General features: G+C 36.1%; 1 protein-coding gene across 10 annotated transcripts in view; it reads right to left on the reverse strand.

Moving 5' to 3' along the window:
- The window catches only part of ADAM22 (ADAM metallopeptidase domain 22), a 209,409-nt gene that overhangs the window by 36,607 nt on the left and 155,538 nt on the right, over positions 1 to 17,264 (reverse strand). For all 10 annotated transcript variants that reach the window (XM_054564359.1, XM_054564358.1, XM_054564356.1 and 7 more), the window contains exons 15-22: positions 14,076 to 14,175; positions 12,057 to 12,128; positions 11,738 to 11,830; positions 8,215 to 8,295; positions 4,673 to 4,723; positions 4,385 to 4,448; positions 2,671 to 2,776; positions 350 to 469 (exon numbers count right to left, since the gene is read on the reverse strand). In XM_054564359.1, coding sequence (XP_054420334.1) covers positions 350 to 469; positions 2,671 to 2,776; positions 4,385 to 4,448; positions 4,673 to 4,723; positions 8,215 to 8,295; positions 11,738 to 11,830; positions 12,057 to 12,128; positions 14,076 to 14,175 — 687 coding nt within the window. The remainder of the gene's footprint in view (positions 1 to 349; positions 470 to 2,670; positions 2,777 to 4,384; positions 4,449 to 4,672; positions 4,724 to 8,214; positions 8,296 to 11,737; positions 11,831 to 12,056; positions 12,129 to 14,075; positions 14,176 to 17,264) is intronic.

The following is a 17,264-nucleotide window of genomic DNA, read 5'->3' on the forward strand; positions in this document are numbered from 1 at the left end:
ATTGTCTCCTCTCCCTTCTTCTGCCTCCCTGTGGATATATGAATTTTTAAAAACTCATTTAGTTTCATCTAGTGGGATCTCAGAAGGGAGCAAAAGAAGATGTATATATTTAATCCACTCATTTTACCCCAAAACTCACATTCTTTTCCATTCAAAAGAATGAAATGAAAACTAAACCCTAATTCTTCTCTTCTTTTTGTCTCTTTTCTGTCCAGATTGGCTCAATCACCTCTATGAGCGAGACTCTTTTTTGGCTTACTAACATTCTTATTACTGAAAACAGAGGTAATCCTAAACTGCATTCCTCAGAAAATGAGTAATGTTCTCATAGAATATTATAGATAATTACCTGCAGTTTAATGTTCTTCCTTGCTGTACAACTAAAGTAGACGTGATTTCACCATCAAGTTCTCCGAGCCTTGGAATATTACCAATATTGGAACATAAAAGGTAACCACAAAGCACATCCCTGTGTTGAAAGAGTACCAGTTATTTACTTTACAGCCACGTGCAATTAACACAATAATCTTACCTCATTTTAGCATTTGTTTTTCATCAACTACATTATTTGCTCGTTAAATGTAAAATAAGCCCAAATTAGTTTATTCAAAAAATCCCAATTGTTTTCTAGTTTTTTCTTTACTGCCTATTAGTTCAAATATTTATCAAAAGGAAATTACCTATCCAAGAGACTTCTTTTATATCAGACTCTCTGGATATGCTAAAATATTTTTTAATATTTATGAAGTGAATGCATGATCTTTGGATGAATATTCTTTTGAAAAAATAGCTCTTTCCTCAACTTTTTGCCCCAGCATTTTTTTAAAAAAAGAGATTACATATGTGTACATACACACATACACTTTATAGATTCTGGAGCACATAGGCTTAATATGTTTCACTGCTCCTCCAATGTCACATACAACTCTCATTCAACTTGTAAAATATCTTCACTGGTATTAAATACTATCTTACATGTTCTCCATATCTAACACATTTTAATCATTAATGTAGATGATAAATACATATTGTAATAAATATCTTGTAAGGCTGATGAGTAGGTTATTGAAATTACATACGAAAATATAAGACTTTATCAGGTAGATATAGGGGAAAATTAGGACTTGTATCTATCACCAACACAGGAAAAATATGTATTAATTCATTCTTTAAAAATCATCTTTAAAAGTTTTATCACCATTTTATTAAGTGTCTGTCATAATCAAAAATGCTTCTTAACAGAGAAAAATATATTCAATCTATTTCTGAATGTCATTTATGTGTATAGAGTTTACTAAGTACTTTAGGATATATAAAGAAAATTATACATATTTTTTATCCTCAGGGAAATTATATTCTGGATACAGAAAAAAATCACATGCACAAACAACTATAGAACATAGAATTGGGGACAAGGGCCAAAGAATAGCACAAAGGGCTGTGGGAGTTCTGAGGAGAAGAGGGAGATGATTTATTTCTAGGCCAAATCCAGAAATATTTATAGAGAAAGTATTGCCCAAGCAGGTCTGTGAAGAATGGATACACTTCTGACTGGTAATAAAGCGGGTACAGAGTGCTTCCGGGGAGGAATGAATGGCATAAGCAAAGGCATACAGATAGGACAATACAACAGTGCACATATTAGGAATATAAGGTTTGCTAGACTTTGGAAGAGTGGAGAAGAAAAAAACAAAAGATGGGAGGTTTGGGAGCAAATTATAAGGTTCCACTGTGTCTGTGAAGCAAAATAGTATGACATTCTTACAAAGCAATTAAAATAGAGTTTTGAAATCAGACTGCCTGAATTCCAGTTGTGCTTCTATTACATCTTATTTTCATGACCTTGGTCAAACTAGTGAACTGTGCCTCAGTTTCTTCTTCCATAAAATGAGGAGAACTGACATAAAGATTAAATGACATAGCACATGTAAAGCATAATACAATGCATAGTACACAGTGTGCCCTCAATTCATGTTGGGTATTCTTACTATGAACTTGCTCTGTGGAACGAGTGAGATTTGAACAAAGAATTGACCTGGTCAAAATGATTCAGTAGATTATTATCCAGATAGAAGCTTCTTAGATACTGCTGGCATAAAAAACTGTTAGAGGCATTTATAATAGCTGAAGAGTTAACGTAGGGCTTAGCTGGGTCCTTAATGCAATAGGAATGGAAATGAAGGGGTGAATTAGAGACAAATGGTGGTGGAGTAAAAGGGAAGAATGGACAGATTGCATTTGGGCAATGTGCCAGGGGGAAGGTGGAGTCCAGGATCATTCTGAGGCTTCTAAGTAGAAGGACAGTGAGATAGTAAAGCATTTGGCAAAAACAGTGGTTTAGAAAGGTCAGAGCCAGTTAATTGAGTATGTATTCTGGTGGCTTTAATTCCCGTGCCTCCCTCCCCCGACCTTTTTTGAAGCACTGGCAGATGGTTTCTAGGTGAGAGGGTCCTGAGGCAGCTATAAGCATGGCCTGGGCCTTAGGAGAGAGCAGAGCCTGCATGTCAAGACTTGGGAGCCTTCTGCAAAGACGATGCAGGAATGGTAGGAAGAGATGAAAGGCAGCGTACTGCCTCATGGGATGCAGAAAACAGGAAAGTCCTGGCTGCTGAAAAAGTCATGTTCATAATCAACCAAAAGATCAACTCGGGGCTAAGTTGTCCATCTCACCGTTTGTTGCACTGTATCCACGTGTCTTTGTCTTTCCCACAGTTACCCTTCTCCGTCCCTTCGATATTTAATTTCTCGTAGCAGTATTTGTCTGATGCCATCACCTCTGAAGCAGAACAGAGTTTTCCATCAGCGACAGATATAACATGTGAGCTGCTCAAAATGTTTGTATTCAGGGAAATAGCCATTTCAGGACTCTTGCACTACAATTGGTCAATTCCAAAACTGCACCTACACAGCAAACATCCATGACTCATGAGCATTTTTCATGACCGCTTGTTTGAAATTTGGAAAACAAATCTATTAGATCTTTGATAGGATTCAGGCTATAGGTTCCAAGAACAACACTCCTCAGATTTCGGCCAATAATTAGGGTAATTTTGGGCAATAATTAAGATGCTACCAAATGATTCTTTGAATAAATACTGCACACTTTAATCTCAGTGCCAAACATAAAGCACAAATTGCTCACTGAGCTACTTTTATTGATCATAAAGACAATTTTATTAAAATAGTTATACACTGTAATTAAAGATTCAATAAACAGTGGTATAGTTTCTACCTTGTTTACTATTAACAACTATTAAAAAAACTTCATTTGCTTTTAGAAAAACTTGAATTCATGCCAAATCTCTGAGAGTCAAATAACATTTTAAGACATGTCAGCATCTTTGTCAGGACTTTATTTTTGCTAAAGCCGGGACTGGTTGATGAAGTTATCTAAGAATTAGATCAAAATGACTTTTACAAGTGCATCAAAAGATGATGGTTTATATTTGAAAAAGTAATAATAATTACGTTGATATTTCTTTTCCCTACATTTTGCTGTCGGCTACTATTTTCTCTCAAGTGGGAGAAACAAAACTCTGTCTCTCTGTTCAGAGTACAGACCAGTAGAACTAAATTTTCCCCCATGTCAATTGTTTCTCTAATCGCTCAAAAGAGAGCACACACTTCCTCTCCCAAAAGTAGTCACTCTTTGAGACAACTGAGGATTATCATCATCTTTCATGATAACTGTCTTCAGAAAGAGTTTAAGACAAAAACTGCTTTCAAAAGAGCAATTAATACTTCCAGAAGAAAATATATACCATCCAGTATATTTTTAAATAAAAAACATAATTTAAATAATGTTTTAGATATAATTGTTATATACTTCCCTGTGAAAAATCTGGCAAATTTTGAAATTAATAACATAAACATGTCTCTCCGATACGGCAGAGCCGCCTCAGTAGAAGCTCACTGATAAGCAGCAAAGTGAGCTAGAGTTTACAAAAGATAGTTGAGGAAGAAAAGGCAACTCTAGCTAAAGTGCTGCAGTTCTACTGCTATCGTGCCCTATCCAGGGCCCACGTCCATCCCATATGGCTGCACAGTTTTTGCTTAGGGACACTCAGCTATGGAGAGCACATGTGGAGCTGAAACCCAGGTTTTTTCTGTTCTCCAAGCTGCACACCCTGGTGTGGACTTCACCTGCCTGGCAGTGAAGACACCTTCTGTCTCATCCAAAGGCACTGCCAACTACCCAAGAAGTGTAGGGCTGTGTCTTCTCAAAGGAAGTACCCTTCAATTTCTACAAAAGCATCCTTGCTGAGACATGTGGTGGTTTTAAGAATCCCTTACTCTTAAAGTGATTGAAAATTTACTTCCAGCGCATATGTTCCTTGGGCCTGATACGATACTTTGAAATCATCAAACCACACTATTTACTTACTTTGCCCCCAGATGTATTTACATTGTCTATCCCTGGTTTTGCATCTTCCTCCAAAGCAAATCCCCTGAAATGGAAAAGCATGCCTATTAGTGATGCAATGTCTGCTTATATCCAAGAACTAAAAAAGTAAATATGACCAGGAGAACTAGTAGATTAATATTATAAAGACCTTTTATCTTCTGAATTGATTATGAAATATTTAAACTGATATTCCTATTTTGATAATATTTCAGTATTTCTTTCATGCTGGTACACACGAAAAATGTAGGTGAAGATGAAGCCGCCTACCTGAACACCATCACATGAATACCCATCCATTTTATGAATATTTGGGGCACACTAGGAAAAGAAAACAGAACTAGTGAAGCAAATGCATAGCAAAATATCAGAGGAGCAAATCCCATTAATGTTTTCATTTTAAAAATAAAGTCTGAGAGTATGTTTAGTGTCTTAAAATATCTAAAAATAACAAAAAAGAGGAAGCAAAAGGAAATACAACAGTTGGTACACTTTCCCCTAAAAACATTGATCTATCAGAGACAAAAAACAGTTGTCACATAGCAGCAATAGAAAGAACTGACAGCAAGGACTCAGCTACTGCTACAATTTAGGAGCATCTTGCTTTACACAGATACACTATTCCTCAAAGCAAAAAAAATCAAGAGCACAAAAGAAAAGATGCCAGCAGACGAGGCTGTGGAGAAAAGGGAACCCTAGTCCACTGTTGGTGGGAATGCAGACTGGTGCAGCCACTGTGGAAAGCAGTGTGGAATTTCCTCAAAAAGCTGAAAATGGAACTGCCTTTTGATCCAGTGATTCTCCTCCTGGGACTATACCCTAAGAACACCAAAACGCCAATACAAAAGAACCTATGCGCCCCAATGTTCATAGCAGCACAATTTACAATAGCCAAGTGTTGGAAGCAACCTAAATGCCCATCAGTAGATGATTGGATCAAAAAGTAATGGTACATATACACAATGGAATACTACGCAGCAGAAAGAAAGAAGAACTACTAAACTTCGCGACAGCATGGATGGAACTGGAGAGCATTATGCTAAGCAAAATAAGCCAGGGGGCGAAAGACAAATACCATATGATCTCACCTATAAGCGGAACCTAACCAACAATACAAAGATGCAAGGAAAATAAGACCAGCAACACTGAAAGGAAAAGAAACCAACAGAGACAAGAGGGAAGGAGGGAGGGGGGCAGGGGAAAAGGAAGGGAAGGGGAAAGTCAAGGAACATATAGCAAGGACTCATGGACAAAACCAAAGGGGAAGAGTTGAGGGAGGGGGCAAGGGAAAGTGGTAGGGGGTAGGCAGAGACAAATGTATTTGAAAAAATAAATTAAAATAAAATTAAAAAAAAAAAAGAAAGGATGTCAGCAGAGATGGAGCAATAACTGTATTTCTTCTTTTTTACCATGAGAAGCAACACAGACCTTCACACTCAAGCAGAAGTCTACTTTGCCCATGTTAGAAACATGCTTCATAATACCCCCCTTTTTTACTTTGTAGCAAGTACAGAAAGTGGCAAAGCATTCCTAATGTAATCTTTAAATTTATTATACATTCTATATCATTATATTAATTATATATTCATTTGAGAAAAGTTATGTAATATAAAAAAAATTAAAATGAAAACAAAAGTTTCTCATATCCCCAGTACCCAAAGACAAATATTTTTTACATTTTTCTCTACCTTTTTCTACATGTTTTGATATTCTTAAACATAGGTATAATCAATGTACAGATATCTTATATTATGCTTTTCCCCTTATAAATATCCTTGTCATAAAAAACTTTTTTGTAGGTATCCTCTTTAATAGCTATAATGTATTGAGTGAACAAATCATATAACCAATGTACTAAAATATTCACTTATAATATAGTAAGCTCTCACTTACCATCCTCAATAGGTTCTGTGATTTTAAGCAAAATGATATAAAATGAAACCAATTTTAACCTAAGTTAATTGAAATAAACAAGTTTAAATTCCCATGGCATCTTACCGATGTTACAACAAAATGACGCTGAACAAATCACCGTAATTCAAGGACCTGCCAATGTATGCTGCTACAACTAAGGCAATGAGAACATCTTTGCACATCCATTATTTCATTGTATCCTCATCATCATTAAGTGTTATCTTAGAAACAACACTAATTAGATAATAAGAAAGGAAAACACTTTTACATGAAAAATCTTTAATCTCTTAGGATGACTATCTTTAAAATAAAGTATTTTTTAATGGTTAATGTAGATACACCACTACTAAATGCCTCTTTTTTTAGAGGAAAAATATATAGGCAGTCCTAGCTTCAACATGGCTCCAATATGCATGAATTTCAGTTATGCTTTTGTTGAAGAATAATAGTGCCCCAACAACAATTTCAGTTACCAAAATATATTAACAGTTCCAATTTCAGTTATCATAATATATTAACTGTGAGTAATTGCATAAAGCACAAACTTTGCTACTTGCTCTTCAGTTGATTGATCACTAGGTAAATAACAGGTGAATGGCCCAACTTGTCACTCTTCCAAAACCTCTCTGTGATTGGTCACTTGCCATCTGTTTATTCAGTTCATGCACAGACAACAAGGTGGGTAGTTGTGTTTCATCTCTGTTTTTTTGGTGATAGCATGTGAAATTTTACAAAATTGGACAATCAAAAGAGAAAACTGGCTAACAAAGATGAAAGTGCAGCAAAAAAAATAAAAAAAGAAAGAAAAGTGATGACACAAAGTGAAATTCTAAGCTAATGTAAATGGAGTTATAGAACAAAATCGCTGACAATGGAAATGTCGATAGTGCTGTTGGGCAAAAAATTTCACATTCGCAAATACACATCTCTTTGGAGACAGCTCATGACATTGAAGGCACAAAGGATAGAATGTTGAAAGGTGATCCAAGCTTAGAAAGGAATCTGACAATGCATCGAAAAGATGTTCACTATTACCCTAAGGTTTACAAGAAGGTGGCACTACGCCCAGTAAGATTTTAGAAAGAAATAAAATACTTTAATTTGTAACATTTATGTCTTAATTTAGAGTGCTACATAAATATTAATTTTATATTTCATTTCCATATTCATTTAAAACCAACAATAAGAGAGTTTTCAATAGTCTAACAACCTTTTAATGGGTCACAGAAGAACTGCAGTTTATTCCATTGACAATTAGGATGACTTTCCATGGTTTCAGCTTGCACGGTCATTTTCATGGTCCTGCAATTGCCCCACAGAGCGAGCCCCCCGGCATGCACACTGGCCACATGAAAGCCAGGACTCCCTGCACATACACCGGCCGCATGAAATCTGAGAACACCTGCCCAAGTTGACCAACTTCCCTATCTTCTCTACTTACAACTAAATAATAGTAAATTCAAGAGCAGCTATTAATGGCTGAGATGATGTAATCTGTCTCAGATAAATAAGAGTCAAGACAGAGAAACAGGCTCCTTCTCAGAGCCCAATACCCTGCGGGCCTCCCGCCTTAGCGCACACCTGTTTCAGCCAGCTGAAGTCACTTTTTGTTTCCACCTTCATTAAACACACAAAAAGCAAATGAATTTCACTCCCTACTTAAAACAAAAAAAAAAAGGCAAGCATGCAGTCCTCTGTGAAGACAAAATTATGCTAAACATCTGTTCAAGCTTTGATTACTGAAAATCAGATTCCTGAAAAATTTATAAAAAAAAAAGAGTGAGAATTTATGTGACAGACATGAGCATCTTGTCCATTTCCATGTCATCTGAGGCGTAAGTGCACTAAAGATACACCAACTTTTCCCATTGCTTTAGAGTAATTATTCTGTCAATTACCTGACTTGAATTTCCTGAGCATGTTTCATGAATGTCACACTCATTTACTGCTTCTCGGCACACAGTTCCCAGAGGCTGAAACTGAAATATCCAAAAATCAATGTGTAAAACCACTGAAGAAAAATTTCTCACAGTATCATCTTTGAAAAAGCAAAACGAATACTTTTGGGATAGGAATATCTTAAACTATTTTTAGATAGTAGTCTGTGAAAACCAGTTGCTGAACGAGACATTACTGTAACAGTTTTTGGAGAGCGTTTCTTGTGTGTGGAATCCTAAGCCTTATAATACCTTGGTAAAATAGGCTAGCGTTTAATGGTACGTCGCCACCAGGATGAGTCTGTCCAAGTTCTAAGAATTCCTCCTTCAAAATGGCTCGTGGATTTACACGTCACATTACTCTTTTTCTGTCTCTTCTGCCAAGATTTTGAAAGTTACATTTTGGGCTAAGTTGTAAAAGTTAGATTTTCTGGCAAAGCTATTTCCTCCCATGCTCTCCTTTCCTCCTTTCCAGCCTCATTTTTACATAGATTTATAGCTTGGTTTTTTCTTTTCTAATGTTTCTATGATTTGTACCCATGTATGGGAGGGATTTTTTGTCTGTTTTCAACCACCTCAAATATTTCTTCTAAGTGTGGGAGTAGTACAAATAAATTTTTAAGCTCATTGGATTTATAAATCATAAGAGTATTCATTATAACAAAACAGAGGTACATAATGTTTTCATCTTTCCCCTTTCCTCTTCGATCCCATTTTCTTTCCTTCTTCAAAATGTTAATATTTGGGCTGGATCCTGCTTTGATCTCTGCTCACACACACAAACACACATTACTTGGCGCCCACACATGCACACACACACACCTTTCAATTTCTCTCCTGTATTTAAAACCCTCCTGACAGCTGAATTTTCTGTTGTTCCTAGAGCATGAACAGCACACTGCCAACTCCAATCAGCATTGCAACATATATTTTTTTAGAAGATCCAAACAGAACTTGTGTTCATTCATTTATCCATCCATTCATCAAATATTTACTAGCCAATTAAAATGTGCCAGGAACTTTCTAGTCGCTGGGGAATCAATGGAGAACAAAACATGGGAATCCTGCTCGCAAGAAACCATTTTATTGGAGTTCTAAATAGGCCACAAAAATAAGGAAAGAAGCAGAATAATTTCATTTCATATACTCTGGCTCTCTTCCTCCTTGGAATTGGGGCAAACCACAATTTTAGAATATCTGAGGTAGAAATAGGAGCAGATTTAAGGTACAGTTTATATGCGAGTGTAAATGTTTAAGAACTGCCAGAGACTTCTGAGAGAAAGCCCAGAGAAGGAGGGCTTGCTGTAAGCGCTGGGATCAGCAGTACATAAATCAACCCAAACTCCTGCCCTCCTGCAACTTACACACTGATGAGAGAAAAAATAATAATAAACAAGAAGCAATATTTTAAAGCAGAGGGTCACAAATTATGGCTTGAGGGCAGAATTTGGTTGGACACTTGTTTTTACTAATAAAAATTCTATTGGAACACAGCCACACCCACCGGCTTCTGTTTTTTTGATGGCCATTTTCAAAAGCAGAGTTAAGTAACTAAGACAGAGACCTATGACCCACAAAGCCTATACCATATACTATAGCCCTTTACAGAAAATGTTTGCCAACTCTGACTTACAGACACATTATTATAAACACATGTAGAAAAAAACAGAGATACACACAATTTCTCATCATGTTCTTCTAGTTCCCCTCCTGTGGTCACTGTCCTGCCTCTGGTTCCTCCAGGAGCCCAGTGGGAGCAAGAGCGGGAGTGTGGGGTAGATAGAGAAAGTGGCACAAAGAGATCTTGTACGACTGGTACAGCTGGAACTTATTTGTGGAATGGTTAATCATGCCGCTTTATTGTATGTATTTCAATTTTATTATTTTTCACTTGTTCCCCGAAATGATTATATCACAAAGAGCTGAATTCTATAAATCAAAGAAAAATGGCCTAATTAAAGGCATTGTGTGGATAGGCAGACTTAAAACACTGAGAATTAAAATGAGTGGGGATCCCCTGTTGTGGCAGTTGGAAAAGCTGACAGAATAAACAGTTGAGGCAGCCAAAATGAGAGAATGTCTGTTTCACATTTGGTTTAATCTCCCTTTTGTAGAGGGTGCTTTCAGAGATCTCTGCCAGGACCTTCCTTGTTTGAAAAAGCTGCCAGAGACACAGTAGTGATGGGGAAACAACGGAAACCGCCGCCAGCAGATCTGGGATGTAACTGCACATTTATTCCTTGCTGGCTCAATGAGCCTGAGTAGGTTATTTCACTTCCTTAAGACAGGGATCTGTGAGTGAAAAAATCTGGATAATGGTGCCTATCAGAAAAGTGTGGCTGTGAGCATTACCTAAGATAGTGGTCTCAACTAGGAGTGAATTTGCTCCTGAGGGAACATCTGGCAACGTATGAGACAATTTTGGTTGTCATGACTGGGAGGGACTGTGGTTGCATCTGGTAATCAGAAGTCAGGGACACTGCTAAATATTCTTCAATAAAGAAGACACACCCTCATAGCAAAGAATAATTCAGCCAAAAATGTCAACAGTGCCAGTGTTGAGAAATCCAGATATAAGCTGCTATCCACTAAAAGTCCTCAGCACTATCTCTGGTACTCAGTAGATACTTGGTTCATATTCCACCCTCTCTTAACTCTAATTATGCTAATCAGTAAGAGATGGCTGTGCATATTTATTCATTCATTCAACAAATATTTACTAAGAACCTGTACCAATTACTGCATGAGTCCCTGGCTCTACCTCCATAAAAGGTACAGAATGAAAGACAAATATTTAACCTCAGAAATAATGCAGAATATTGTACCAGACTTTACACGAGAAAGAGGAAAAAGAAGTAGATTTCTTTAGAAAAGATAAGCCTCAAATAACTGTTAGTCTTGATGGAAAGGCTTAAATATTTGGAGACAGGTAGGAGGATGCTGTTGGAAGGAGGTAATGTGTTTAAGTCGCATTTTAAACTCTCTTCCACAACACATGTAAGGTGTTATCCTCTTTGAAGGATTCCTTTTGCTCCCTCAACAGCTAATGCAAGAGATATACCAAGCTGAGCAGCAAGAAAAGACAGGTCTTAATGAATATCCACTTGGCTTTACAAGAAAGAAAAAACATCCTTCAACGATTAAACACCTGGTTTCATTTAACATGCACACTCCTCAGGGAGGCAAGTGAGAGGGTAAACTCTGAGAATTATAAAGGTTCAAGCCCTAGCTCCCTGACTTATTTGGTGTAGGACCCTGGGCAAACCGTTGAACTACTACAAGCCTCAGCATTCTTATCTGTTCAATGGGAATAAAAAGTGACTACACCTCGCAAGCTTTTGTGAGGATCCTATAAAGTACCCAGCGTGTAGTCACCTAATACATTCAAGCCACTACTATTGTTACTGGAATATATTTACCTAGCCTTAACAATTTAATCCAATAGGTCCTCTCTTCTGTCAGTTATGAATCAACATTTATTTACCTTGCACTTTTTACAACACAGACCATCACTGCATTGAGAGTCTTGAGTCAAGGTGCATTTCTTACAACACTCTGCTCCTTCAAGGACACATTCCTAAGGAATAGAAATATTTGCATAATGTCAGAAAATGGTGTAATTTTCCTGAAAGTACCAAAGTGTTTTCTAAAATAAATGTACAACCTCACAATGATAATCTTTCTTCCACAAATCTTATAAAATTTCCAGGTGTAACTTCTGCCCTGTATGTCTGTCTCAGTGTGTAGACCTGGAATGACCCTGAATAACTAAAAAAAAATAATCAAAACACCCAGACACTTACTGTCGGGGTCCCACAGTCACACTCCTCTCCAGTTTCAATGAAGCCATTACCACACTCAGGAGGATCCAGAAGCTATTGGATGAAAACCAAAAAGGGAGTTAAAATATAGACAAATCAACATCAAAGACCGTACAAGAGACCCTAAGTGCCACACCTATGCTTCTGGCTTATCTGTCAGTTATTCCAAAATATATTTTTATTTCCCTACACAGAAAGCATGACTTTCTGTAACTTTAGAACTGGGAACTTTAGGATAGAAGTGTCTAATACTGTTTCTATGTCAGATTTCATCATATTTACATATCTAACATACATATCAAGTAGTCTGATAAATGCCATCAAAATAAAAGATGATCTAGCCATTGACTAAAACCAAGCCAGGTTGACTCCTGAAATTTCATTTCCTTCAAACAGAAAGCAAGAGATTTAGAGTCAGAATGTCTGGATTCAAGTCTTGGCTCAGCTACTTATCGTGGGCAAACCACTTGCGATCTCGGAGCCCAAGAGTCTTAGTGATTAAAACAGGAATAATACCAGCTGTCCCTCTACATCACAAATTGTTGTGAGGATGTAGGTAAATTATCTATGAAAAGCCCTTTATTAATTATATTTCCCTATGCAACAGAAACTCATTTCACCGACAACAAAGAAAACATCACAAAATAATAAACCCACTGACTTATTTAATACAAAATATGGCTTCCTTTATTAACATAGTTCTGCAGGGAACAGCAATAAGCAGTTTTGCCCTGTACAAGAGTATATTTTAAGACTGTTTAATTTTTAACCCTTCATCAATATTATCTTTTCAGTATAGTTTATTTTATGATTATAGGTAAAATCAGGAAATATAATTGCTATATTCTAAACATACGATATTCATTCAAAAAATCAAAGTCTGCACATTACAGAATGGAAGTGAATACAAGCCTGCACGTACACACATACTGCTTTCTTAAAACCAACTAGAAAGCAACGACCACAAAAAAGAATCCCTACCTAATTTCACATACTCTCTCCCCTCCAACAAAAGAATCATTTCATTTCAGTTGAAAGGTTTCATTTTCAGTTGAAAGGGATCATTAATGAATGAGACAGCTTTGAAAGCCAAAACTAAAACTTATCCAGATGAAAAATACTCTTATTCTCTTACTCTGGGTTCTGAATAATAAGTTATTTTGGTAAAAAGACTTGAATTTTTTTCCTTTATAGGAGCAGGAATTTAGTTCAGTTATCATTTCTAAAACTTTTGGACTTAAAATCATTTCAGTGCCATGTGATAGATTTCCTAAATTTCCCTGGAGTGAACAGAGAATGAAACCCGGTAAATGATTACAAAGGCAATACCACATACGGTGTGGCACACAGAAGCACATCACAGTTGACCTAATTAACTAGGACAAAGGTTCTTGAACATGCAGCGTTCCAAATGCATGAGGAAGACCTGCTTTCCAGTCAGTTAGAAATCGAAGTATGTTCTGCAAGTTACAGAAGCCCCTGACAAAGTCAGAGTCCAGAAAGGTTTCCGTCTTCTCTTCCTTAAGCAAACTTGGTTTTCATGTTGAGAAGTACTTACAATTGTAATCATACTGCTTATTCTGAAAGGCAGTGGTAGGGAGTAATGAGGTAGCTATGCCCCCCTTTCTACCAGTATGAGTTGTGATTAGCTCTCCAGAGGGTGATGAAGGAAACTCATCAAGAAAATGAAAAAGAAAAGACAAAATAGAAGCATTTTTGTAAGCTAATGTTGAATCATTATTTGGCCATATGAAAAGAAAATAAAAATTTTTCAGAAAGCAAACATTCTTTTTCTACCTGCTTTCTATTCCCATCAGAGAAAGCCCCAAATGCTCAAAGATTAAAGTTGACTTTGAAAATACAAATACTTGGTAAATAGAGAATATGTACACATAAGCCAAATTGAAAAAGCTCTCTTTTATGAGACCCAATGGCCGAATAATTTGTGTTAATTATACTTTAAAAAGACTAATAATTAATAACTCTGATCACACTTATTACCTTGGAAGGTTTGTTGAAAAGACAAGCGCCACCCCCACTATTCAAGAAGTCATGGTACTCTTCAATATTACACTGGGTGAACTTCTTAGGAAGATAATAGCTATAAGACAGAGGAAAATTAATAGCTGAGTACAGGTTCTGTCCACTATGTATATTATTCTTAAAATTGAATATTGTTAAAATTATACATTTTTTCAAAAACAAAAAATAAATTCCATTTATATACGTATGCATTTAATCCCTAAGAATTGTAGTCAATCAGTATATTTCTAAATTCTTTATTTGGTGACTGACATTGATGATGGATGGGTTATTCATTATTTGTAAACATACTCAAAGGAAACACACATGCACACATACCTGTAATTTCCAAGAAAATAATAATTTATTTCATAATAACTCTTTCCTAAATATTACAGTTGGACTGGAACCCAAGCTGCAAAGCATTCTACAAAACAACTGACTAACAATCGACAAATGTGTCAAGGTCATGAAAGATAAAGGCAGACAGGGGCTGTTCCAGACAGAAGGAGGCCAAAGAGACATGAAAACATGATGCCTGACTCTGAACCTTTGCTAAAAGGACATTTTTGACACACAGAGCCAGTGTTGAATGAGGGCCAAGAATTAAATGATTTTATTGGTTGCATTGTGTTTCTGTAGGAGGATGGCCTTGTTTGCAGAAGTGTACACTATGGTGTTTGGCAGCGATGGAGCACCAAGTTAGCAACTTATGATTCAAGGACAAAAAGGTTCTTCGTTACTGTCCTTGCAACCTTTTAAGTTTCAGATTGTTTCATAACACAAAAGAATGTATACCAAATAAAGTAAAGGGTCACTAGAAAAAGAAACGGCTATACATTAAGAATCCTCAAAATGAGAAATATCTTCAAATCTAGTAATTGCTTTAGAAATTTTTCTTATTAGCTATGTATACAAGTAGTTCTGAACAGACATTTATGGTAGCACAATTTATAATAGCAAATAACATGAAAATAACCTGTGTTCAACAGTAAGAAAACTGTTAACTAAACTGTGATATATTAATGAAATAGAATACCATGTAGTTATTAATAATCATGGTGTTCAAGAGTAAAGACTCAGAAAAATGACTATATCATGTTAAGTAAAAAATGAATACATGGCTATATATCCAACAGGGCTCAGATTTCATAAAATAACAATAAAAATGGAAAGAAAAAAACACTGGATTTAAACATTACTTTTACATTGTTTATTGTAACATTAACTGTAGTTAACCATGATGGTAAGAGAAAAAGTGATAAAAATTTTACTTTCTACATTTTTCAGAAATTGCTTCCCACTGAGCTTTTATTATAGTAAAAATACAATTAAGATGATAATAATTTTTATAAAGTCTCGCCCACTACCCTGCAAGGACTATGTTCATTTATATCCCTCCTTCTTACTAGTGGTTAGCATAGCCACTAGCATAGTGGTTAGCATAGTGGTTAATACTTTATAAATAAATTAATGGAATTTACACTGATGATTTACCCTAAACTTATTTTTCAAGTGTTTCGCGTCAAACTCCAAAATAAAGCTGTTTTCCTGAACTATTTTTTCCTGAACTATCTTAATTCCTTCACTTCACTTTTCTAACAAGTCATATACTTTATTCTTTATTTAAAATTTTTCACACATATATTACTTCTTTTTCTTTTTTTAATTGCATGAAATTTATTGGGGTGACACTGGCTAATAAAATTATACAGGTTTCAAGCGTACAATTCTATAATACATCACCTACAGATTACATTGTGTGTTCACCACTCAAAGTTAAATCTCCTTCTGTCACCATATATTTGAACCCCCTTTACCCTTTTCTATCTCTCCCCACCCTCCTTTCCCTCTGGTATTCACTGTATTGTTGTCTGTGTCTAGGAGTTTTTGTTTGCTTGTCTTGTTTGTTCAAAGCACGTCAGGATGGCCAAGTGGTCTAAGGTGCCAGATTTCAAGCTCTGCTTCCCTTTTAGCAATGTCTACACCCTGGCCATTGTTTTTTTATCACCAAACCCACTAATCTGTCCTGCATATCTTTGCCAAAATTATAAAATTTAAATAGGGTTTTCCTTGAGTTTCCTCTTTATTCTAAGAGTCAAAACCTGAGATGACTCCTGCTGCCAAAGAAGAAAGTCACTAATTCTTCGGGTTGAGCCCTCAGAAGCCAAAGCCTAGCTCAGCCCTTGCCCTGCAAAGGGCCCTCCAGAATCTCCGCGGGGCCCAGCCTCCTGCCCACTGCACAGCTCGGGGCTCAGTGTGCTCTCTGACAATGACAGGAAACTCTTCCCTCTCAGAGAAGGTTTGTTGTTTTTTTTTTTATATGAACAATTTAAATTTATAGCTTCCTCTGCCTTCACTGTGCCACATCTGACTTCCTACAGTTAAAATCTGTGTTGTTAACTGTATCAGGTAAGACTAATTCCTCTACCACACAATGGCCCTTCAAATACCTGAAATTAGATAGCATGTCTCTCCCTCGGTTCTGCCCCACACCTTCCTGTTTGCAGGGTAACATATCTATTGTTTTCAATGCATTCTTAAAATTTTAATTTTTACACCTTTAAGTAGAAAAGTATTCAATTCAAAAACATTTTCCAACATTTAGCATTACAGAGGAACTTCCAAAAGGAGAAATGGGAATGTACCCATAGAAAATATACATCCAAAATTAGTGCTGTTAGACGATGTTTGGCACAAACCAAATTATATATAGCATCATACCAGACAATGTTTTATGCAACGAGCTTTTCTCTTACGTACGTCTATTTGATGTAAAAAGAGTTCAAGGCAAAGAGGCAAATATCCGAGCATTGCCATTTGATGTTGCCATCTGTTATGCTTAGTGCTCGGCAGACTGTCTATAAAATTTTGTGTTTAATAGTTAATGAGAATAATCAAGTACAATATATTAAAGAACTTTTAAAAGAAAAGAAACTCTAGCATAAAATTTAATTGTTTAAAAATTACAACTATAGAAAAGTACCTTTATAATTTCCTCTTATTACTAAACAAGGCCAAAACAATGTTCTCAATTACAGTTTACATTCAATATAATTTTGTATTGGGTTCAGGTGTGCAGCATAGTGGTTAGACAATCATATACTTTACAAAGTGGTCCCTCCGATATTTCAAGTTCCCACGTGGCACCATACATAGTTATTACAA

This window comes from Pteronotus mesoamericanus, unplaced genomic scaffold, assembly GCF_021234165.1.
Source record: "Pteronotus mesoamericanus isolate MK-2021 breed Mesoamerican mustached bat unplaced genomic scaffold, CSHL_Meso_final scaffold_85, whole genome shotgun sequence".
Taxonomy (NCBI): domain Eukaryota; kingdom Metazoa; phylum Chordata; class Mammalia; order Chiroptera; family Mormoopidae; genus Pteronotus; species Pteronotus mesoamericanus.